This window comes from Rhopalosiphum padi, chromosome 4 (genome assembly GCF_020882245.1).
Source record: "Rhopalosiphum padi isolate XX-2018 chromosome 4, ASM2088224v1, whole genome shotgun sequence".
NCBI classification, from domain to species: Eukaryota; Metazoa; Arthropoda; class Insecta; order Hemiptera; family Aphididae; genus Rhopalosiphum; species Rhopalosiphum padi.
Window position 1 is genome coordinate 34,136,599 of NC_083600.1, and position 25,258 is coordinate 34,161,856.

Sequence of the window (25,258 nt, forward strand, 5' to 3'; positions counted from 1 at the left end):
TTTTTATCTGAGCGGAACTTAGTAAAAGTACCATCGGTGGTTGTCTCTATTGGTAACTTAAAAATATCTCACTTATTAATTATATTAGAACGGCACATTTTTGTTTAGCTATTATACATTTATACATTTATATGAACCAACATAAAAATTATATTTTATTATTTCACAGGTGTCGGTGTGGGGTGATTACGGACGCGAAAAAGGAAGAAAAGTATTTATGGGAGTGGCCGTAATTTATATGGATAGCATCACTACGAGTCCCGGATCGTCATTGACGGAATGGTACAGGCTGTTCGGATCGTCGTCGTTGGTTAGTGTTAATGAAAGATTTCGGAATTCGTTTCCGTCATTGTATCCATGGTAGACCATAATATAAATTTATTAGCCCCTTGAACCACCGTAGTCATGTAATATGTTTTTAAGTAATTATTTAAAAAAAAAAACTGTAGTCGGTATTTTTAGTGTTGTATAAAAACAATTATTAATTACACGCAATATAAATATATAGAAGTCCATAGGACGTGAATATTATAATAGATATTCACATACTTAGTATTATATAATAGATATATATTTATTTATAAGTTTTTTCTCTATAAGTTCAGTAGGAAATGTTTTTTTAAAAAAAATCGATATCCACGAGACATCGTGTCCGTCGATCATATTGTTATGTCATAGTGATGTTTTGCATGCGTACGCTACTATATTAATTAATCATTATATTATAATAGTAATGTTTTATGTTTAATATAAAGCGGTAGTTTTTGAGGGAACTACATTTAGGACAAGCTTATGAAGTCCTTATGGGTGATATGTGTTGCGTGCATGGTATTTAATTTACCATTTTAATGGCACGTATTTTATATTTATTGTTGCGATCTGTTTAAAATTCAAATGGTACATAAATATATCTCATATATTTTTCTTCTTTTCAAAAACTTTGAATTTTTTTGATTGCTTTTAAATTTAAATGGTATTATTACGTCGAAATGAGCCTATAATAAATTTTAATTTTTTTGATATTCCGCTTCACAGGGTACCAAATTCGGACTGGTTTCAATACATACATATACCTATAATTTTGTTCGTTATTAACTGCTCATTTATAATGCTGATTTTTTTTTTTTTTTTTGAATTGCAAAAATTGCACTATTTATCTAATAACTAAATAATATTCTAGCTTTGAAATCATACATATATAATTTACCTAATATATAACGCTTGAATTAGTTTTACGTTATAATAACACAATTACATTATCTGTGGGTGATGTTTGGTGTGAGTGTACATAATAAAAAATAATAAATTATAAAATATACAAAATTTTAAATTTAGTGATTAGTAAAACTCGTGTATTGGCTATTATAATTAACTACTGTAATTAAACAGCTATCGAAATTTTCAATTTAGTTTCACAGCGTAAAAAATAGTTAGTAACTGTTTATAATGACAAGTTTTTTTTTTAATTAATAAGTAAACTTATTCGAGCTTTTAAAATGTCAAATTGTTATTTTATATTATAAAAATTTAACTCGTTTATCGATTTGTGATTGTCAAAACCGCAAAGAAATTCGAGAAAACTACAAAAAACTGCCAAAGTAAAATGTTTGTAAAATCTTCGTTCAATTTGCCACAAAGACATTTTTACTATTTTATTCTAAATAAAATAAACTTATAAAAGTTTTGATTTAATAAGAATTATTTATGAAATAATTTAAAATAATTATCTTTAGCTTAATATTTTTGTTATTAATCGGAAAAAACAATTTAATTCAGAATATTTTTCAAAATGTAATTAATCTCAACTTTAACAAGAAAAAACTACACCTAAAACAATTGGTATTTTAACTATAAGTCTATAAACTATAAACAGAAATAATTCACATGTTGAGCTTGTACACTTCTTAATACTCTGTTAATCTAAAAATAAAAATTACACCACTGATTTAAAACATAATTAATATTATTATAATAACCTAGTTTATAACGATGGGTGATTTCGATCGATTTTCATTATTTAACATCTTTATAATATAATAAAAACTCTCTAAATATTTTGTTATTTTCCAAAAGTATAATACATTTTATGAAAACCTTAGATTATTGAAACTTTTAAAATATACAATAAGTTTTTTTTTTTTTAATCATCTATAATATTATTATATCTTTTTATAATTTTGCTCGCCAATTTACTATAAGTGCTTATTACTTGAGTTGTTTAATATTATATAACTATTATATTTTGACGAAAACTACTCATCCATTTGTTGCATGATACACATTTTAAATAATTATTATACTCAAGTTATAATCTTTAAAAATTATAAATTTACTATAATTTTTAACCAACAGATTTATAATCCTCGAAAAAACTGATAGTGATAGTTGGTAAAATAATATAAAATAACCGATAAATATTACATTACCTACTTAATCAAATTAATCGACATAGGAGCAATTTGGGTTTTTATTTTTAAATTAGCCGATTTATTTATAAAAATTGACTCTTTTGTAAACATATTTACTTATTTTATATCCTTACTTCGCAATATTGACTTTGACAGAAGTACTAGTTGCAACATTAAAAAACAACAACATAATATCAATAAGTTTTAATACAGGCAATAGATTGAGATTAAAAATAACAATTAATAGTTGTTAGAATATAACAGCTGAAGGTAAAAAAAATATGTAGAATATAAAATAATAACACGATTTAATCCATTTGATAGTGTTAAAAAACAAAACAAAACAGTTCAAGTTAAGCAAATTGAGAATGTATTAATGGCTGTTGTTTACGTCTAGGGGTGCAAAGTACTTCGAAGCATCCCCCAAATTGCGTCTATGGTGTTATTGAAGAATGTTTTGTGTATACAAATATTTTAATTGCATTTTTGTTTCTTTTTTTTGTTACCTGTCTTAATGTTTTTTCTTCGTTTGTGTTTAATTTATGTTTCAGTGAGTTTTGTTGCTTCATTCTATTGGGTTTCTTCTTTGATGGTTGCATGCAGACAACATTTTTTTGTTTTTAATTCCACTTAAAAGTATTCATTGTTTAATGTCAAGTCACAGTTATGCATTGGAGTATTTTTTAACGCAACTCTAATTTATATTCTCAATATTCTAAAAAAATTATTTGTAAATAAAAGCGAAAACAATATTACTTGTAAATAAATTATTTATTATGGAATTATGTGTTTTGTAACATTAAACTTTCTTATTATGTCTATACATTCCTATATAGTTATAATGAAAAAAACCTGTTTTTAACTGTTTAATTGATAATTAATGGAAAAACCTTAAAATAAACAGTGCATTATTTATTAAAACATTATATTAATTTAGTCCTTTGTGTCCTGTATACATGAATCTTATCCAAGTGGAATATATTTGACTTTTCCGTTCAGCAACGAAGGTTATATTAATCTATATAAAATAATTTATAATTATTAAATTTAAAGAAAGCGTATGAGATATAAACTATTGTCGTATTTACGTATGGCCGTATGAACTATGGAGCTATATATTACCAAAAAGAAAAAACACCCTCTCGTAAAAATGCGCTATTACTAAATATATCGAGGTATGTCCTAGCTGGCCCCTATACATATATGTTACAAAGTTAAAAAATTTTGTTTTTGTTCAACTGTAATATATATTTTTTTTTCTTAGAAATAATACATTAAGTAATTCAAATTATTAAAGTTTTTATCAATATGAAATAATACGTCAATAATACGTTTTTAATAATTTTAAAATAATTAATTAAATTGAATACAATCTTTTATGTTTTATTGGACTTATATTTAACACAAAGTTCGGGATTATAAAATTGTTTGTGATAATAATTGAAAAATAGAAACAATTCTATTAAGAGGTAATAATATTTAATCTTTAAGTGTAATCTTAAACAACATTTGTAGTTTAATAATATCATAATAAAATGTGTGAGTTTGCATACTTTGGGTTGAACATTTTATCAATATGATAATACTAGTGATGATTTGGGTCGCATTGCTAGTGGTCTTGTTGTATCAATGTAATCACTAAAACAAAAATATAAATTATTTAAATATATTATTGTTCGCAATAGCGATGTCGTTTTTAAATACTCAACAAGGTTTACTATAGGTTATTGTCATAGTCACTTATTATCTTCATATAACTACTATCTAAATGATATAGCAGTAAATATATAAATACATATTTTGTTATTTTAAAAATATTTAAATTAATTTTAAGCTTTTTATACTTAATATACCATATACCACGTGTATACATCGTTTTAATGTACGTCGGTATTGTCTTAAGTTAATAGAAGTTAATATAATAGTGTAAGAAATAATATTGTGATTGTCACTATATACAAATAAATTACTAATAGAACCTAGGTAATCAGTCATGCCGTTATGATTTGGCGCCCGGAGCAAAATTAAAAATATTCACCCTCCTCCATTAACTGAGATGTCTAATCTAACTTTTTGGCGCCCCTTAAAATTTGTGCCCGGAGTACAGTGCCTGTTGCTCCCCCCCCCCCAACAGAACGGCTTTGTAGGTGATATAAATATATAATAAAATATCCTTAGCGATATTGGCTGATAGACCCGTCTCCACTTAAAATCGTTTATCACAGTGTATTGTTATTTTTCATTGAAATAAAACAGAACCATTACCAATTGTACGAGTAGTATCCTATATTAAATGACGAGGTACACTCGATACATACTATACAGCAAAACCATTCCCAGTTTTTTCCTCCGATAATTGTTTAACATGTACTGTTAAAATACATATAATATTGTAAATATTAATTTTAACTAAGTTGAAGAAAGACTCCAGTTTTTAAAAACGGTGATATAAAATTAAGTTTTTGCAAATATTCGTTGATTTAATTGTTTTTTTTTTTTTGTACCTATTCTCTATTTGTATTATAAACTTACTTTTCAGCGTGCCATGCATTTATGCTCGAAGCGCGGACGATCATATAAAGCGGTACGTCCTTAAAGTGTTCATTTAAAATAATTGCTTCTTGTTCCGTCCCTACGTTTAAAACAATGTAGAAGGTCTCGTGGCCTTCCAATTGTCTGAAAAAATAAAAATATTCACGCTTGACACAACTTTTAACAATATTCCTAAAATATCATGACGACAAATAATTATCCACAGTGACACATTGTTGAACATAATAAATACAAATTTTAACTAACGAATCGCTAATTAAAACAGAACAATATTGTCACGATCCGTATCTTACGCTATATTGAAAACTTACGTAATTAAATAAACAGATATAAGAACTTAATTAGTTATTATCTAGACAAATTAAGCTATTATAATCGTTGTTATTACCGCGGTTATTCATCTCAGAAACGCCTATACAAATAAAATAAACTATGTTTGAAACATTTAAAGTTAAATAATCGATATGGTCCAGTCCACACAAAAACGACGGCAACAATAAATACTATACCTAGTCAAAATCAAAGTCCAATCTGATGGCGTGTGCATGGTGAGATTTCCTTGGGCTATCGTCGGAGATGAACGGAGTCGCAACAGCGTTTTGTACGTCTGATAGTGGCTTCTTAAGCACACCTTTTGAAAGGCCAAGTTCAGGTACCAATGGTTGCTGTTCACGGGAAGCCAAGTGTGTTGGGACGTCGAAAAACCTTTGGACGCAATTCATCCGGTTTAATGCGCGTTGCGTCCGAGTATGCGAGGACAATGAAAAAAATGTCGTACGAGATCCGAACACGCGTACTTACCGGCGTTCTGCAAATCGTTCCAATGGAACGGGGTCCTGCACGGGTCTCTCGAGTTCACCTCGTACCTGGCCATACCGCCGTTTCTACCGAATGGGTCAACCGTCTGATCCCATCTTATCGTGCCGTCAGCCATACCGATTTCCTCTCCATTGTACGTGATCGCCGTGCCCGGTAACATCGTCGTCAGCGTGTTCATCGGGTCGACCATGTCCTGACCGAATCTCGTAGCCACTCGTTTGTTATCATGGTTCCCTATCTACATGGTTAAAAAATAAAATTAATCTGGTCTCCGTGTATTCTGCACCACAGGTGCTACCGGTGCTGGTACTATACACATTACACTCAGTGGTCATAAGTAGTATAAGGCTGGCCAATTATTGTTAAAAATCTAATGACCACGACACTGGACTGTAAAATTGTTATCTATACATTATAAATTATTTATAATATATTGACGAAACGATGATTAACGAAACAAACTATTATGTAACGTCACAGATGTCAGGGAGAAGAGCATTAGTAGTCTGTATAATACGTATCTCGCAGCACTGAGACTTTTAAAATCACAACTGTTATTTAAACGATTTTTAATAAAACGATGAGGTCCATAGGGAGAAGGGTTTTGTGTAAATTAATTTCGCAACCACTTCATTAAATTTAAATTTAAATTGTAAATATTTAATTATCGTTATTGGTCGTTACCCACCACCCAGTTGGCCCATTGACCCGGAGGCATATTGTCCAACCACAGATTGATCGTATTCTTTATGTCGACGGCCGACGACGTTTTGTTCAAGTATGTGATAAAGTTGAAATTGAATGGCATATGAGCCCTGTGTGTTTGCTGGCTGTAGTACATCATCGTGTAATTTATGGATGCGTACGCTTCGACTAACATCAGTCTAAACAATATCAAAAAGTTTTTAGTCGTCTGTATACAAAAATATTATGTCAACGAGGTAGATCAGCTCAAAGTTTAATTTCTCTAGAAAACACTTTTTAATTCAAATGTGATTTTGTCAAAATAAAGTCTTATTAAAAGACGTTATTAAGAAAAATGTAATTTGTTAATTAATCAGATCCAAATTAAAACAGTTTACTATATACGCAGTCAGCAGGTTACATAATAATAATTATTTTGGAGTTTTTGTTTTATTCGTTATGTAAAATCAATACAACGCCACACACAATTTACGAAGATAGATTTAATTGTGACTTAATTATTAGGAACTTTAACTTTGTGTTATGTTCTCGAATAGTCGAATGTTTAACTATTTAAGATATTTTTAATGATTTACTCAATATGTTAAATTTTAATTTTAATTTTTATTCACACGCTAATTTATTAGATTGATGCATGTAAACCGATATTATTATTATTATTTTTTTTGTTAAAAGGGAATCTTTATTTTACTAAATTATATGTTTACATGGAAATGTTATTTTCCCATATTATAGTTTTTGTCTAAACTATTTAAAATAGAAGCAATTAATAACAATCCGTTGTATTAATGTATAGTGTATATAAACCTACATTTTTTTAAATTACAGAATCACGAACACTAGTAGAATTAGGCAAATTATTTAATATAAAAAACTTTAAAAATACAATTTATCTGATAAAATGATATATACTATGATTTGTATAGTGCATAATTACCTATATTATGGGTTGTTTAGACTTTCAAGGTAATAATGGAAACGTTACAATATAAATAAAATAAATGACAGGATATTTTAACGATATAATATATAATTTTTATAAAAGTTATATAATAAACTAATTACCAATACGACGGTACTAGGTATTTTATTTTTTGTCTGTCGTTATCTTTTGAAGCAATACAAATGATTGATTAATTTATTTTTATGGTGGTTTCTAGTAAAAAATTTGATCTAGTTGGTTCTTTAGAGGGTAAAAAGTAAAAAGAAGTAAATAATTATAAGAGTTTAAACTTAATATTTTGGTATTCCACGTACCTATATAACAACAATTTATCCTCATATGATTTTTGTTATTTAATTATTTAATTATTAATTTTATTCATATAAGAAACTTTAAACATTCCATTTTTTCTTAAATTATCATTTTTTCTACACACGATGGAAATTTATAAATGTTTAGAATAATTCAAATGTAAGTATTTATAGCATTAACCATATTAGATAGTTCTACGTTACGTCGATATTGGCTGACAAGTAAATAACAGTTAGTAATGATATATAAAATAATATTATACAATTTATTTTTGTCTAAAATAAAACCTTACCATATTACTAATAGAAAAATTAATTGCTTATTACAATATATACATATATTTAGTGATATAGTTTGACTAGTCTGAGAGAACGCCTCCACTCAGAATCGTTTTTATATAAAATTATTTATCATTGAATTTAAATTTAACATATCAATTATAGTGACCTTCCAACTCAATGTATACTCGAAAAAGTCGAAACCTAATATAGAGCAGTGCTAATTCCAAGATTTTTGTTAGATTATATATATATATTATAAATTACAAAAATATAAACCAATAATATAAGTAATATATTTATTGTCTTAATACCTTGTGTTTCCATCCCGGTTAGTGTATTCGTCACAGACTGCTCTAAATTCTTCGACAATTTTATATGTATCTGGTTGATCCCTAGATAACGTATGGTCGAGCAAAAAATATGTGTAATTATCATCTTTGATTTTTGGATCAATCAGTGGTTCGTCTTCAAACGTAATGTCTTCTATTATGAAAGGCAAAGCGTCTATGCGGAATCCATCAACGCCAACATCTAGCCAAAATCTAAGTACGTTCTAAAGAAATCGAATGTTTAGAAGTCTGAATAAAACCCATGAATAATACGATTTAATAGAGATGAGTACCTTCATTTCTTCTAATAGAGCAGGAGAGTTGTAATTTAAATCTGGTTGTTTAACCGTGAACTGATGCAAATAGTATTGTCCTCTTTCAGACGACCACTCCCAAGCACTTCCGTCAAAATAGTTTCGCTTGAAGAAAATATTTATAATATTTATAATACGTAGATAATATAAAGTTTTTAATGTTGGTCAATTAAAAATTTAAATTAGACAAGGTTAGACTCGTTATAAATATCTTGAGTTTAGTAGCGATATAATATATAAACTTACTATCCTCCTCAATCATTACACATTTACACGCCAAAATATTCAATGCAATAATAAACGCCGTATTATGTAACGTTAAATTAATAAATCGTTAAGTTAATTTGACTCACCCAATTATTTGGAGGTACTCTGTTTCCATTTTCGTCTGATTTTCCGTCAAGCCACACGTAGTATTCAGTGTATGGATCGATTTTTTTGACTGATTTTTGAAACCACTCATGTTCGTCACTTGAATGGTTGGGCACAAAATCCAATAGAATACGAACGCCTGAAATCAAGTGCCCAAACGTGGTTCATAATTGTATAATATCGCACAAATACTACCTAGTATTTATGGTTATATTTTTCACATGTAAATACTCGTAATGTATACCGAGCGATTTAAGTTTCATCTGAAGTGATAAAAAGTCTTCCATTGTTCCATAAGTGCTATCGATTTTTACAAAATCGGAAATGTCATAGCCGAAATCAGCCAAGGGAGATTTGAATATTGGGGACAACCATATAGCTCCGATACCTGTTTCATTAAAATGTTCAGCCATTTCTTCTATACCTATACAACAAAATACAATATAATATGTATTATCATTTACCAACATTTTAACTTAAATTTTTTTTTGTGCAATAGCCAATAAGATAAATAAAAAAAATTATTCTTAAATGTATGGAATGTATTATTGGTGTACAGCACAATAATATGTTTTACTATTTTTAAACTCTTGTTACTTTGATATTTAAAACAAGAGTTGTTATTTAATGCTAAATGGTTTTGTTAACCTATAGTTTTGAATATTGTTATAATCTTTTGTATTACTACTTAACTTATTGTTTGTATAATTATATATTTTGTTTTCAGACATTACTTTTTACATAATTGTTTTTTTAACCTAATTTTGAATTTTAAAATATTTTGTATCGGTTTTATTATATTTTAAATTAAATGCTTAATATAACAATACGTTTTATTTGAATATTAAAAAACTTTAATACTTGAGTGACATGGCAATTGAAAAAAAAATCGTTTGCATATAATATGTCACGAATATTATTTAACATTTTTTTTTGTTGTTAATTAGCTACTATTATCTATTTATTAACTTATTATTGTACACTGATACAATTACCTTTTAGGTCTCCAACGCCATCACCATTGCTATCTTTAAACGATCTTGGGTATACTTGGTAAATGACACTAGTCTGCCACCAATCCAATTTTGCAGGTTCTAGAGAAGTCAAGTATAAGTTGTACTTACAGAATATTTTATATATAAAATTAAAAATTGATACTTAATTTTAAATAAAATAATTATTTACCAGCATTTGTACTAAACGCGGTTGTGATTAAAACCACAATGTAACAAAGGTACATCATAGTGTCGGGGCAATCGTCTGGCGACTACTGTGTGAATTTTTGGATATTTGTATGGTTAAATAATTTCGCCCTTGACCTTACAAGTGCGCAAAAAGTATTCGGTAGGTAGGTACCTATTTAATTATTCACTGGGCTGTCATATTGTAATAGACGAAATGGAACGACAAGAGGTAAGTGGCGCGTACATGCAACGTGACATCGGTCAAAATCATGTATTCTTGTTCAAATAGAGAATCTAACGCAAAAATAATGACGGGTTGGACAACTGGCTAACACTTTAAGTACTTATTTTTCACAACCAAATTATATAATTATAATTTATGAGTAAATAGTTCGAGTTGATTGTTTTCTATTTAGTTGGTGTATAAAACCGCGTTCTTATATGGTTATATTTATATATCATGGTATGTTCACAGATCGATATTAGGTCGCTTTTGCGTAAATGTTTATGTTTAGATAATCGTTTATGTGTTACACAACAATAAATCATAATCGATTACGTGTTTAAATTTCTTATTCGGTATCAAAAAACTGACAAGGATTCGTCAAGGCTAGTTGTATCTGGACATGTTATCCGAGGATCAATAATTATTTTGAACGAGATAAGAATTTAATTATGATTATATTATATAAATATTAAAACAACTGGCAATGGGTACATGTCTACCTAGTACCTACCTAATTCATATTATATATTACACACAAGTATAGTATACATATAACTTAATAAATTGTATGAAGATTATTATACAATAGCATAATAGATCGATTGTTGATGCGTATTCGTACATTATTTTTGCTAAACAGTATGCTATAGTATCATGGTATAGCTTTCCTGGAAGCTAGTAATAACTAATTCAATACAGGTGTATTTTTTTAACAGATGTACTCGAACTTTAAGATTTTCTCAATACTTGAACCAGGCATGAATAAACACTATTAATATATCTGATAAAAAATATAAAATAAATATTCGCTAGCAATTCGGATACGTTTGACGTAATAACCTCTCAAAATATTCTGAAAAAGAATTCATTATAAATATTTTTCACTAAACAGTAAACATATATATATTAATAAAATAAAATTTTATAATATAAATATATAATTAAAGAAAGTACTTAAATAGGTATTATTTATTTTGTATAAATATTCGTCTATTATATTAAAAATGCACAGAAACAGTGTATTATAGATTTTTAATTTTATATTGTTATGTACCATTTAAAATATAATTCGTATAATAGATTGTTCAAATACGTATCGTGGTTTGAATTTTATACCTATTCTTTGAATTGAATATTTAATTTATTCTAACAATTAAAATAATTTTGTTATTTTAATAATTAAGTAAAATAAAAAAGGTAGGCAGGTATACAGCAATGTTATACACTGAGTGAGTCACCATTACGGGTATGTTAAATTCAAATGCAATGATATATAATTGCATACGAAAAATGATTTTGAGCGTATCACTAAAAGAGTATATTTCATAATAATTGTTGATACTTGTAGCTATTAAAGTCATTTATTTTACTTTTAGTATTACAGTACGTTGATATATTTTTTTCCTAATATATTGCATTTATTATATTATTAGTATTTATTAATAATATATATTTATATCACATTTTATCAACTTATATAGCTCAAAGTTTAATAACAGCTTTCTCTAAATACCATAAACGATTATAAATAGGTTCGTACTTCATAAATAATTAAAAATTATCCAACGATCTTGTATTAAATTTTCAAGAATTTCGACCGAGCAAATAATTTTTTATTGAATTTTGAAGAAAAAAACTAAAATAAAATTGAAAATGTCCGATGTCTATAAATAAGTACAAAAATAATTTCAAAAATAAAGCGTTCATAGAAAATGATAATATTATAAACATTTCAAGTATCGATAAATATAACAAAAATCGTTGGGGTAGAAATAGTTATTTTACAAGTGAACATTTTAAATTTAATCAGTTATTCCGATAATTTTTTTTATTCAATATGGTAGTCAAAAAAACGTTTAAAGAATCTTAAATCAAATTTTTAAATCTTAGGTAATTTGTTATTTTCAAGATTTTAACGGATTCTGTCAAAATTCTAAATTTTAAAAGTTATAAAAAACATTGAGACAATATATTTTCAATATTTTTTTATTTTAGAAATGATCCTCTTATTAGAAACTATCTATTCAATTTTAAAACATTTTGACATATTCATAAATTTTTTATCGATGTTTATAAAATAAATTTTAATAGTCTATAAATAGCACAAAAAAGTCAAAATGTTTTGAAAATTATACCATATATAAAAAATGATAATAAAAACAAGTGGAAAGAATTTGTTATCGAGTTATAACAAAATAAAGAAATCCACTTAATTAAAAACTGGTTTTGCTCTTGTTTTTCCTAAATTTTTGGTTCGATTTTCTCAATAATAAAAAAATATACTTCTATTTTAACTTCTCTAAAGTATAAACTAGATCTTATTTGCTATCCAAAATCACCCTCAAATCTGAAAAATTAAACATTGAAAATCCGAGAATTTTATTGATTACTATTATCGTGTGCATAATACACATACACATAAAAAAAAAACACATTATTGTTAAATAAATGCATTAATTGTTCCGCTCAGAATCTAAAAAAAATTTGCTGAGTGTTGGATAAATCAAATAGGTATTTCGTTGAAAAATATTATCATCATAACAATATTATATATAAAAATATAATGGCAGTATATATTATACACGATATTATTATTTAGTAAAACCAGTGCAATGTGTTGTTTACATAGATGGTATTATTAGTATATTATATTATTTTTATATTATAATAAGCCAATGTATTTTTATTGTTTTTCTTTTATCTATAGTGCAAAGTTCATTGATTTGTAAATACGTTCTTATTTGACGTAAACAGTCCATATTTTATTAACAAAGGTATGATAAAAACTATTAGGTATTGGTTTTATTCCAGTAAATATTTTTTAATTTAATGGACGTTAGTTAAATTATGAATTTCTATTCCACTGTGTTGACGATATTTACACTGTCAGTTTGAGTGGCATATAGTGTTAGTACTTATATAGATTATCTCGAATCTTAAATATGCGTCGTGAGTGGTAAGCGTGATAGCTTTAAAGCCATATTATCATTATATTTACTTAGTGTTCAACACATTTTATCGTAGTCATAGTAATAATAAATCATTCTAGATGCATTCGAGCGAACAAATCGTCTAATATTTATTTATTTCACATCTATTTTTTTTCAGCATGGTTTTGTTAATATTAAATTTGGCGGAATATTTAGCCAACTCTAAGAATATTCCAGTCACAGATGATAAAACAGGCTTAGATTGGTGGCAAACTGCGGTTTTCTACCAAATTTATCCAAGATCATTTAAGGATAGCAATGGTGACGGTATAGGAGATCTTAAAGGTAAGTATATTATTTAATTAATTGCTTCGGATCGCATTGACATTGCTACTTTATTTAATAAATTTCTTGTTTTTTAAAATTTTATAAAGGAATTGAGGAGAAAGCGGAACACTTTAAAGACATAGGAGTGGACTGTGTTTGGTTATCTCCCATTTTTAAGTCACCTATGGCAGACTTTGGTTACGATATTTCGGATTACAATGCGATTGATTCCGTGTATGGCACAATGGATGATTTTGTTTCGTTGCAGAAAAAATTGAAGTCATTGGGTAAATAAAGATAGTTTTCGTCAGACAACTCTATAAAATGTATAATTGTATTTAACAATGTGATATAATGGATTTTGAAATCGATAATTAAATCATAAATTGAAAAACACAGCAATTAAATTTTTTATGAAGCTGAATACACAATATCAATCATATAATATGTTGTTTACATAACTTATTGGTACAAATCAAATACCATATATTTATTAAATTCTATTGATGTTTTTATTTTTAATATATCTCGTATATATTAATTGTACTAAATATCAAAACCAAAATAGTAATGTTTAAATATTACCAAAATAAAGTAATAATAATTAAATATAAGTAATATTTATTTAAATTTAAGTTAACTTATTTTTATTGACTTTTTCTAATTTTTAATATACAAAATACTTCAATTAGTTAGTACATAGATATAGATATATTTTTCATTACTTAAATAAATCGTGTATAAGTTTTTATTTATTTCAGAAAAAAACTGAACTTGTAATTTTTTATAAAAATCTATTAAAACGCCTAAAAATAATTTAATTTAAACTTTTCTCAGTATTCCTTCAAAATTGTCCTTTAATATAAAGAATGAAGTTAAAACAAAATAGTTATTAAATAATAATAATAATAATAGCCCTTAAAGATTGTTTATAATTTATAAAGTTATAAAATATATGTAATATTGTATTTATTATTTATTATACAATTTTTTGCAAATTATAAAATGTTAAAATATTAATTACTAAAAATGTTATATTATAATAGCTCTATATTTTCCAAATACATTTACCGATATACTATGAATCTATTATCATTAATACATAAAGTTATAAGAAATTTAAAAACTATTCATTCAAATTTCGATTAAGATTCAAAATGTTTAAAATAAGTCATATCTAATTAATAATTTACAGGAAAAAAAGAATGAATCGCTTTTGGAAAAAAGAAGTAGGTTTTGCCACAAAGCACTCTTTAAATAGTATAAAATGTTTAATATCTTAAATATGTCCTAAGTATACATAACAATTACATAGACCAGAATTTTAATAAATTCATTATTAAATAAAAAAAAAGGATATGCATAATAAATAATAACTAATGTTTAACAAAGTATTTTTATTTGTTTTTTAAAAAAGTTATAACTATAATTTGGTAATTTAGGTATTAAAATTATAATGGACTTCGTACCTAATCATTCAAGTGATGAACACGAATGGTTTAAAAAGTCTGTAGAAAAAATTTATCCATACACAGATTATTATGTTTGGAGAGATGCTAAATGCGATGAAAATAATTTGAGAATACCACCAAATAATTGGGTAATGTATTTTGAGAGTACATTATAGTATTATATAATATTAGGTATGTTTTTTTTAACGTTAATAAAAAATGTCTATAGCAGTATATCCTAAGAATTGGATTTTTTATACAGAAGTTATATTTTAATTATTATCATAAACAATTTTACATTTTTTAAATTATATAAATGATAAATAATGTAAATATTTTTTTCAGCAAAGTTTATTTAGTAATTCAGCATGGACTTGGAATGAAAAACGTGGGCAGTATTATTTACATCAATTTGATCCTAAACAACCAGATTTAAATTACAGAAATAAAGAATTGGTTACAGAAATGAAAGTAAGAACTTATTTAAAAAAAAAAACCTATAGCTGTTATAGTAGTTTATACTTACTACTTAGATAATACAATATATATATTTAATATTAAGATTAAAACTTATAACCTGTCGAAACATTACAAATTAATAATGATGATTATTATTTATTATGTTGATAAGAAAATTATTAGAATTTCAACGTTGTCTAGACTGATAACCGTATTCTCATTAATATTTTATATGATATAGTTAATAAAATTATTGCTTTTAATTTTAATAGTACCTTGATATTTATTGATACTATTTTAAATAGTTTTGTATTCAAGGATAAAATATCAAAAATATAAAATTAGAGCAGCCAAAATATTTTAATAATTAGTGTATTTAAGCAGAAAGTTAAGCATTTAAAATGAATTATAAATGTCTAATTTGCTTACATGTAATACCTACTGCGCAGTGCGCATAGGTAACCTAAAATTAAAAAAAATACTGGATAGGATAGAGAGACCTTGTGTAGATACTAGTTTCGTTCCATTCGCCTTGCAACGGGATTGTGGTAACTGGTAGTTATGGTATTAGATTTCAAAGTAATGATACACCAAATTCAAAAACGTGTTACCTGTTAAAAGTATAATTTAGTTAAATTTTATATTCTATAAAGATATTTCATGGAAGCTTTTGCTTAAAAAAAAAATTAATTACAAATAATACCAGTGTCAAATTCGCTAGGAGTAAAATAAAACATAAATAAATATATTTTTATTTCAACTGAAAAATTTAAGTTATTTTAATACGAGAAATATATTCCTAGACATAAGTATAAAATATATACGGCAGACAGTAGACATGTTACTTGTGGTTTTTTGATACTTCATATAATTATTAGATTTTATTATAATGTAACCTTTTCCAGATAATTAAACATTATATTATAATATAATTCAGTAAAATAAAAAAAACAAATATTTTATACCTATGAAACTCAAATATGTAATTATTACTCTTTTTACATTAATTATGGCTATAATTTGTTTCTATGTTTAATTAACAATACATAAAAAAAGAATTATATAATTATTATATTTAGGTACTCACATTAATTTATATTTGTGTTTGAAAGAGTAGATAAATGTGTCTATTGGTTCTACAGTGATATGACGTGTATAGGTTTATTTGACATCAGTCCTCAATAATCAATCCTCATTGGATCATTAAAAATTCATTCATATTTAACTTGGAATGTGGTTTTAGGTGACTAACTTTAATCTATTCATACGTTATACCAGGTATAACGTAAATATACCACGAACTTATTTATTATTTTATATTTGCCCTTTTATTCTATACGGTTTGTGGTGATAACATTAAGTTAATAATAAATTGATAAATTGTAATAATAATACATTATTAAATATTATAATAATTAATATGAACGATATTTTTGATAAGATTAGTTCAACCCTACGAACTACTTATAATAAAATAAAATTATTATAAAATATCTTAAATTGTTAGTAATTGACATCACAATCAAAATATCTTTTTATTTATTAATATATTTTAATATGTGTTTTATAAATAATACGGAATCATTACACACACCACACACACACAATATCATATTTACCCTCAATCTTTATCTGTGAATCATTTTTGTTTTATAATATAAAATATTTTTATTTTTATTTTTATTATGTCTTATACCTTATTAATATTTTTAATAGTATTGTATCGACTGCCAAACCGCATCGTATTATTGTAGTGCGCTGTCGTGAATCGACATATATTATTATATTCGTGGGCTTCAAACGCAAAGCCATTTAAGTATTTCAATTATAATTATTTATATGTGCGCTAATCTCCACGTCTTTTTATTATAATATTTTTTTAGCACAAATCATCGTGTACCATTATTTTATAATTATATTATCCGTATGCACTTATCATCGCTGTAAATTGTATTGGCCATCATACAACGCTTTGCATTCATTTTTTACTTTTTTGGCTTATATAGCCATCTCCAATCTATTATTATTATTTATTTGTTGTTTATATGCACATCATTGGAAATTTGGTATTATGTCGGCCTTAGTAGCCATTAATATGAATTAAAATTATATATTAAATTCTGGTAGCAGATGGCTAGTAGAGCATCGACAATTAATTGTGAGTTATTCGTTATTTTTTATAATTTATTTATAAATTTTTGATTTTTATTATGTTTGTATAATTGGTTATGCCAAACAGGCATCTTGTTATTATTTAATGTAATTGGTTGTACGAACCCAGCAATATATTATTATTCTAATTCTTATACGAATTGTGGTTTTTTATATTATATTTTGTTGAGCCGAGAGTACCTTTGTAATATTACAATGTGCACTTGATTTAGTTTTATTTTATTGAGACAGAAAGACGGTCCGTATATTATATCGTATAATCTAGGTTATTGTGCTGTGATTTATTACCAATAGTACTTATTAATGAAAATTGTTATTATACAGTAATTGTTTGTTATTACTTATTACTGAAATTTTGTTACCATTTTCTAAGTACACATATACAAATAAACACACGCGCAGCGCACGTCATATATTCCCATCATACATAGCTCATCAGTTATTTGCCTGGCGATCCTTATTACTGTTGATCAAGCTGTTCACAACATCACATAACAACATAACATACGTATACACATACATATACATATATTTAGATCGCTTGGTCCGTAATTATACGCGACGAAGTTTTACTAAGTACGAGTATAATCGGGATTACGGTCTACGGATTAGAATTATTCGTTACCAGTTCGTACAGTAGTAGATTAAGCAATTACACGTCTGTTTCAACTAAATTATTGAATAAAGGAATATTAATTATTCATTTTACATACATTAGTCAAGAAGATTAAATAAAAACTATTAATATATTTGGTTTAATTACAGTTATATAAATGTTTAAATACGATTTTAACTCAACACGCTTTTTTTTCAAATTAATTGGATACAACTAAGTTGTTACAATGCAATTGGTATTGCGCTAATTAGAAAATTAAATAATTAAGTTATATCGTTGAAAAAAAAATAATAATTTAATTTAGCTTTAGATATTTAGTTATTTAATGTCTACTACATTACAATGATCTACTATTTACCCAACTATAGAGTAAATTGAGTACTTCCTGGATTTTAATTTGTAATTTTCTAATTAAATTTATTAAAATAAACTTGATCAAATAGCTTGTATAGTTGTATGTTTTTGTGTTACTAAAATTATATTTGACAGTTTTCTTAGTTTTTAAAAAGGTAGTATAATTTTCAAAATCTTTAATTTTAGTATAAATATCAATTATACTATTTTTTTGGTTTAAATTTGTTATAAAGCCTTAAAGAAAATATTTATTATATATGTTTCATAATTTAATTAAAATTATGTTTTTGTTTTTGTACAGAATAACTTGAGGTTCTGGTTAGATCTTGGTGTAGATGGGTACAGAGTAGACGCCGTACCGTTTTTGTTTGAGGATTTAAAATTTTTAGATGAGCCCAAAAAACCAGAAGAGCTCGCTAAAAAAGAGAAAAATACTTATGATCGATATTATCATGATTATACAATGGATTTACCTGAAACTTATGATATGATCAGTCAATTTAGGGACGTGTTTGAAGAATACAAGCTGAAAGATGGAAAAACCAGGTATACACAAGTATTACATTTATTATTTAGCCATATAATTATTAACATTTTGTTTCTAAGCAGATTTATTATTAAGTTTACCTATTATTCTTTTAAAAAAATACCATTATTTATATTCATTCGTAATTATAATTAATTGATAATGAACACAGATAATGTTCTTACTTCTAAAATTTATAATAGGTCAGTTTACTTAATGCAAAGTAGGTTCAAATTTGTTGCGCGTTTGTAAGACAGAGAGGATATGAATAGTGAATACATAATATAATATAGTTGTTACGACCTCTTAAAAATTTAAATGTTTATGGTTTGCTTTTTAGATAATTAAAAATATTATATCTTGATTCTTGGGGTAATATTTATTTTTTTACTGTGTTTAGAGTTATGATTACTGAAGCGTATACTACCATTGAAAACACTATACGATATTATGGTAACAAGACCAATTTGGGAGCACATATGCCATTTAACTTTGGATTGATTGAACGATTAAATGATTCTTCGAATGCCACTAAATTCAACGATGCGGTGAATAGTTGGTTGGACAACATGCCCGATGGAAAATGTGCGAACTGGGTAGTAAGTATCATCATACATTATATTGGATTTTATTCAGATATCTCTTTAACTCTCTGTAATATCTATAGGTTAAATTCAAAATGTTATCAATATAATGTAATATTATGCTTAACATAATATATATTCGATTTTAAAATAAACAAGATTTTTAATTATAATATAAAAAAAGCTAAACTGATATTTTTGTTAATATTTTCAATTAATGAGAAAATACTAATTTATTTATATAATATAGGTACCAACAAGATTGTATTAATAACACATAGTTTATACGAATCTGCTATTTCAATATATAATATATGAATGTGTTTAAAAATCATTATATTTTTAATAAAACATTTTAATTCATTAATCATAACATTAAGTTATTTAATACACAAATAGTTTCGTCGTGTATTATTTAAGTTTTATTTATTTTTAAATTAAATAAACAACAGGCAAGAACCCAGTTATAATATATTTATTTTATTTTTAAAAACTAATTTACTATCTATAAATTATGTATAGTAAATAGAATTGGTAATTTGCAGATTTATAAAATACTGAAAAGTATAATAAATAAAACATAAATTATTTTTATTAAAATGAATGCTATGACAAACTAATTATAACGTACCTACAGCTGGTTTAATTCTAAACTTTTAAATATGCATGATATGTTTAAAAATGCTAGAAAACCATCGAAATCCAAACTTAAATAATAAATAAATATGATGACTGATTAATACAAATAATGAAAAATAATAAGAGTAACTTCGTTATAATGAGTAAAATATTCAGAAACTACTTTTCCTATTAACTATATTACTCATAATTTTAACCTCCGTTTCGTTTTATTACTCTGCAAAAAATCTAAACTCATAGATTTCATCAGGTAGGTTAATTGTTTGAACAAAAAGAAAATTCTATTTTGATATCGTTAACATCTAACTGTTATTAATTCAATTTTCGCCGACGAAAAAAGACTACTGTTGAATAATGAGTACTATATATTGTTTTTAATTATTATATTAAATATAATATACTAGTTCTAAACTCAAAAAAATACACAGAGCACGTAGATACGAAAAAGCTATCTAAATACGCGATACACGGTTAAAGGGATATTATAAAATTTGTATCTCGGGACGTCACAGAATAATTTTATTATAATAATATACAATTTGACACGTCGCTTACATTTATGTAGATCGGCAATCACGATCAACCGCGCGTGGCCACGCGGTTCGGCGGCGAAATGGTGGACGCCATGAACATGTTGAACTTGTTGTTGCCCGGCGTCGCGTTCACGTACATGGGCGAGGAGATCGGCATGTCGGACACGGCCGTCCGCTGGGACCAGACAGTGGACCCGAGGGGCCTGAACGCGGGGCCCGACGGTTTCCGGATATTGAGCAGGGACCCGGCCAGGTCGCCGTACCAGTGGAACGCCACGGCCCACGCCGGGTTCACGGCGGCTTCGTCAAAACCGTGGCTTCCGGTGAATCCCAACTACTGGAAGCTGAACCTTGACGCGCAACGGAAACAGCATTGCAGCCACTACACCGTGTACAAGCGGCTGGCCAGGCTCCGGAAGACCCGGACGGTGCAGCGCGGTTCGTTCGAAGGCAGAGCGCTGTCCGAGTGGGTGTACGCGTTCACCAGGTGGGTGTACAATTAGCTCAAACTTCACGTGATACCAGATCTCATAGATAGTGGTAGTACATGGTTACAGTCATATCTCGAACGGATTAATTAGCTTTCTGTTCTCCAAAGTGATGTCTCTATCTGTCTATAATATATTACATAATATAAAGGACAATATGCGCGCGCGCGCGTTTATGCGATCCACAGTCGATTCGATTGCACTCGTGGTTCTGAAATTTGGTATATATATATAATTCAATACCCGTGGATGTACCCACCAGAGCTAACTTTTTAATTTTCCATTATAAAGTGAGGTCTATACAAGTATTTTCCGGCAGCAGCTAATGTCTACAAAATAGCAACTATACTGTATCGTCGTATCGAAAAAAATAAAAATAAGCGATTGTTTGGTTTTGAGACGATAATTTTTTATAACATACGATTATGTATTATTATTAACCGCAGTGACCGTCGAAGTTATAATGTCTTGAAATGCAACTTAAGTATTTTAGTATTACTTGTTAGAATATTTGTGTGGTGATTTAAACGTTTATAAAGATACCGTGACACCATCTGTACACCACAGATCACGATTATAACTAAATGTTTTCAAATATGTTTTCTTAAAAAACGTATACATTTGGTGTGCATACTCTTATTAGTTATTATTACATGAACGCTAATTTATCTATACTATTTTACGTTTTGTTATTTGAATAGGTCACTGTTGTCAGAAGAAACCTATCTGGTGGTGATGAACGTGGGCTCGGAAGATGAACGTGTCAATTTGATGAGCAGTTGGCCAGCTGCAGCCAAAGATGAAACGTGGGTGGTACACACGCCAAGTGTCAATTCACAATTTTCAATAGGGTAAGGAGTATTTTAATATTTTAAAATTTTAAAATATACAACGTAATATGAAATAATAAATTTAAGGTTTATTACCTAACCTTATATTAAAGGCTCTCGTGATTTATCCATGAAAACAGTTTTGCGTAGGACAAACTTATGAATAGACTTTATTTTCAATAGGTGATTGAATATTAGGACCTACCTAATATCGTAACGTTTCTTTTATTGATAAATAAAAACAATACAAATCATTCATTTGTAATGGTTCATTTAATTTTTTTACTACTGAATTTTATTAGCAAAAACAATAAATTAAATTAAATTGTTGTTCTATAATAATATGTAGTATATAAGTTTGGTGAAACTGTTGTAAATATTGTACTCGTAAGTTTGTCCCACGTGAACCTTTTTTTTTTTATATGATCTCATAATTATAGAACAACCATTTTATGGATTATGATTGTTTACGTGGGATCACATTTTAAATACTTTGAATTAGTATTTCAATACATTTTAGATTTTAAATGTCTTCATAAAAAGTCATTAAACTTGCCTATATAAAACCCCTTAAATAGCGGTTATGTTGCGTTAGGTTAAAAAATAACAGTTATAAATCACTGTACTAAAATAAAGTATAGTATAAGTGTATTTGATATTTGTAATTAATATTTGGTCGTCAATTTTTGACTTTTAAATGTTTTAATTTACATAACATTATACATTATTACATTAATATAATAATATGTAATAGTATGCGTGTTTCTCTAGTGGACGGATTTATAATATTGTCATGTTATTGTCTATCTTTAGATCACTATAGTTACTACAACCTAAATTGTATGGTATTTCATTACTTACATTAGTTGTATTGTTATACCTATTTAGCTAAAGGTAATATTTTATTTTTTTATCATTTAGACATTCACTGAAGACAAGTGAATTTACGATGAGACCTAAATCGGCCATGGTTTTGTGTAACAAAAGACATTCATTGGTTTTGTCGTCATCTTCATCATCAACCTCTTCGTTATCCTCGTCTTCGCTGATGTATCCAATAGCAATGCTCGTGGTCGCCTTGAGTTACAGTTATATGTTAGTCAAACAGTAATTTTCGCTCGTCTATAAACATCGATTATTTTTAAGATTATTACTTAGATTTATTCAATAAAACGCTACCGTGAATAAAAATTATCCGAGCAATAATTTAAAAAAAAAAAATAGAATATGTAATTCCTACATCATTATAATTATAAAATCGATAATTTTCGTATCTAAAAATATCATATAATGATTATTATAAAACATAAAAATTAAATTTATAGCCTATTATTTATTGTGTTAATTAAAAAATTGGGTAATAAGATATTGTATCGGTGAATGGCAATCAATACTATACGGTCTAAATATTATAATCAATACCTATCATTTGATATGATTAGTTTTTCATTTATGTAACATAGCAACATTTTATCTAAAATACATAATTTATTATGCTCGAAATACGAAAATATGGTCTAGTTTTAGTATCATATTAGGTATATCTAGGGTATGTTTGGATATACTGACGATGGGCAGCTGCCTACGTAAGGGGTATTTATTTATTTATTTTATGATTTTTGGGCTTAAATTTTGTGTTAATCATATATCTTTAATCGTAATCATAACGTGCAATATTCCACAAGGAAAATATAGCTTTGTTAAGATAATTGGTTCTATTTATAATTTATAATTCGAGTCATTAATAGTAATTAATAGAATTAATTTATTCACATAATTTGAAGTATTTAGATATTGAATCATAAATACTAAACAATTTTGTATTATAATACAAAAATGTAAATTATAAGAAGGCGTGTATATTAGGCTGCCTATTTACCAATTTTCGGGCAAAAGATAATGTTATTTAACAAAAATATTATAACTAATGCGTTTTGTTATAATTATTATTTTATTTAAATAATGTGTTGATTTAAAAAAAAAACTGCACTGTTTTTTTTTTTGTAGATGACACCAAATGTGGGTTTGACATAACTTAAGAATCTTATATATTATGAACACAAAAATTACGTAGGAATATTTTATTTCTTGCTCCTACCGAAAACTGTTCTTGTATACTTATGTTTTATTTAAAAATTGTTGATATTGACTATTTATTCCCAAAATTATTATTATTTAATATTCGAAAATTCAAATAAATTAACCATGCCACAAAATGAGGGGGCATAGGGCTATGTATAATATTGTGCATGTCTATAACCAGCATTATAAGTTATAACTGTTGAATTATTGTAAGTATTCATTCGTGAAATTTGAAAACAAAATAAAATATTAATTTTTACTGTATAGTTAAATTAAATTTGAATTATTTAAGACTTGTCTATGTTATCAAAACATTTCTAATTATTCAAATATTACAAATTATAGTAATCAGCTTTGTTGTAAACGATTTAGTTTAGTTAGGTTTTATTATCAAATTAGATAGTAACAATAATTATTTCTAATATGCATAATAATATATTAGTGTGACTGTTAATAACACTTATAAGTCAGATAAACATTAAATTATTACAACCGTGGCTGAAAAGTTAGTCAATTAATTGTAACCAGATACAAGCTAGAAGTTATATATAAATCCATTAAATCCTAAGAATAAAAATATATAATTTCATTAAGCAATATTTTTTTATTATTTAAAGCATAAATTTGTTAAAAATACATATTATAGAACAATTATATTTACATAATAATAATAATATAACAATAATATGAATTTAACTAATAATTAGATGTAGATTTAAATTAACCGGATTCTATTTTTTCTATTATATAATTTATCTATTTAGGTAGTATTTAGATGATTTCATCATTATTATTTTTAGAGTTCCTAATTAGGTATGTGT

At 26.5% G+C, this 25,258-nt stretch overlaps 3 protein-coding genes across 15 annotated transcripts in view; 2 read left to right on the forward strand and 1 right to left on the reverse strand.

Annotated features, from left to right (window-relative positions):
- Positions 1 to 3,190, forward strand: part of LOC132930318 (regulating synaptic membrane exocytosis protein 2) — a 31,951-nt gene extending 28,761 nt beyond the window's left edge. For all 12 annotated transcript variants that reach the window (XM_060996127.1, XM_060996117.1, XM_060996118.1 and 9 more), the window contains 2 exons: positions 170 to 310; positions 2,960 to 3,190. In XM_060996127.1, coding sequence (XP_060852110.1) covers positions 170 to 310; positions 2,960 to 2,962 — 144 coding nt within the window. In that variant the 3' untranslated portion in view covers positions 2,963 to 3,190. The remainder of the gene's footprint in view (positions 1 to 169; positions 311 to 2,959) is intronic.
- LOC132930320 (maltase 2-like) lies at positions 2,598 to 10,341 on the reverse strand. 2 transcript variants are annotated; one of them, XM_060996131.1, is made up of 12 exons: positions 10,222 to 10,341; positions 10,032 to 10,130; positions 9,281 to 9,460; positions 9,018 to 9,175; positions 8,644 to 8,769; positions 8,333 to 8,574; positions 6,469 to 6,664; positions 5,763 to 6,018; positions 5,471 to 5,666; positions 4,941 to 5,084; positions 3,962 to 4,046; positions 2,598 to 3,426 (listed from the first exon to the last, which is right to left on the reverse strand). In XM_060996131.1, the coding sequence occupies exons 1-11, from the start codon at positions 10,277 to 10,279 to the stop codon at positions 3,980 to 3,982; spliced, it is 1,722 nt and encodes a 573-aa protein (XP_060852114.1). In that variant the 5' UTR covers positions 10,280 to 10,341; the 3' UTR covers positions 2,598 to 3,426; positions 3,962 to 3,979. The 2 variants fall into 2 exon arrangements, with proteins under 2 accessions (XP_060852114.1, XP_060852113.1); XM_060996130.1 differs by lacking the exon at positions 2,598 to 3,426 and having other exon boundaries at positions 3,631 to 4,046.
- Positions 10,342 to 13,228: 2,887 nt separating this feature from the next.
- On the forward strand, positions 13,229 to 23,788 carry LOC132929294 (maltase A1-like). The gene is made up of 10 exons (XM_060994549.1): positions 13,229 to 13,402; positions 13,555 to 13,721; positions 13,811 to 13,990; positions 15,146 to 15,303; positions 15,500 to 15,625; positions 19,057 to 19,301; positions 19,682 to 19,880; positions 21,070 to 21,524; positions 22,227 to 22,376; positions 23,277 to 23,788. The coding sequence occupies exons 1-10, from the start codon at positions 13,389 to 13,391 to the stop codon at positions 23,464 to 23,466; spliced, it is 1,884 nt and encodes a 627-aa protein (XP_060850532.1). The 5' UTR covers positions 13,229 to 13,388; the 3' UTR covers positions 23,467 to 23,788.
- The last annotated feature ends 1,470 nt before the right edge of the window (positions 23,789 to 25,258 follow it).

Excerpts from the sequence above, each read along its gene's own strand:
- LOC132930320 (XM_060996131.1), bottom strand. The coding sequence starts at position 10,279 with ATGATGTACCTTTGTTACATTGTGGTTTTAATCACAACCGCGTTTAGT. Across the intron at positions 6,665-8,332 it reads AACCGGGATGGAAACACAAG|ACTGATGTTAGTCGAAGCGT; the intron begins GTATTAAGACAA and ends GATATTGTTTAG. Across the intron at positions 5,667-5,762 it reads GAACGATTTGCAGAACGCCG|GTTTTTCGACGTCCCAACAC; the intron begins GTAAGTACGCGT and ends TTGCGTCCAAAG.
- LOC132929294 (XM_060994549.1), top strand. Across the intron at positions 13,722-13,810 it reads CGGTATAGGAGATCTTAAAG|GAATTGAGGAGAAAGCGGAA; the intron begins GTAAGTATATTA and ends AATTTTATAAAG. Across the intron at positions 22,377-23,276 it reads AATTCACAATTTTCAATAGG|ACATTCACTGAAGACAAGTG; the intron begins GTAAGGAGTATT and ends TTTATCATTTAG.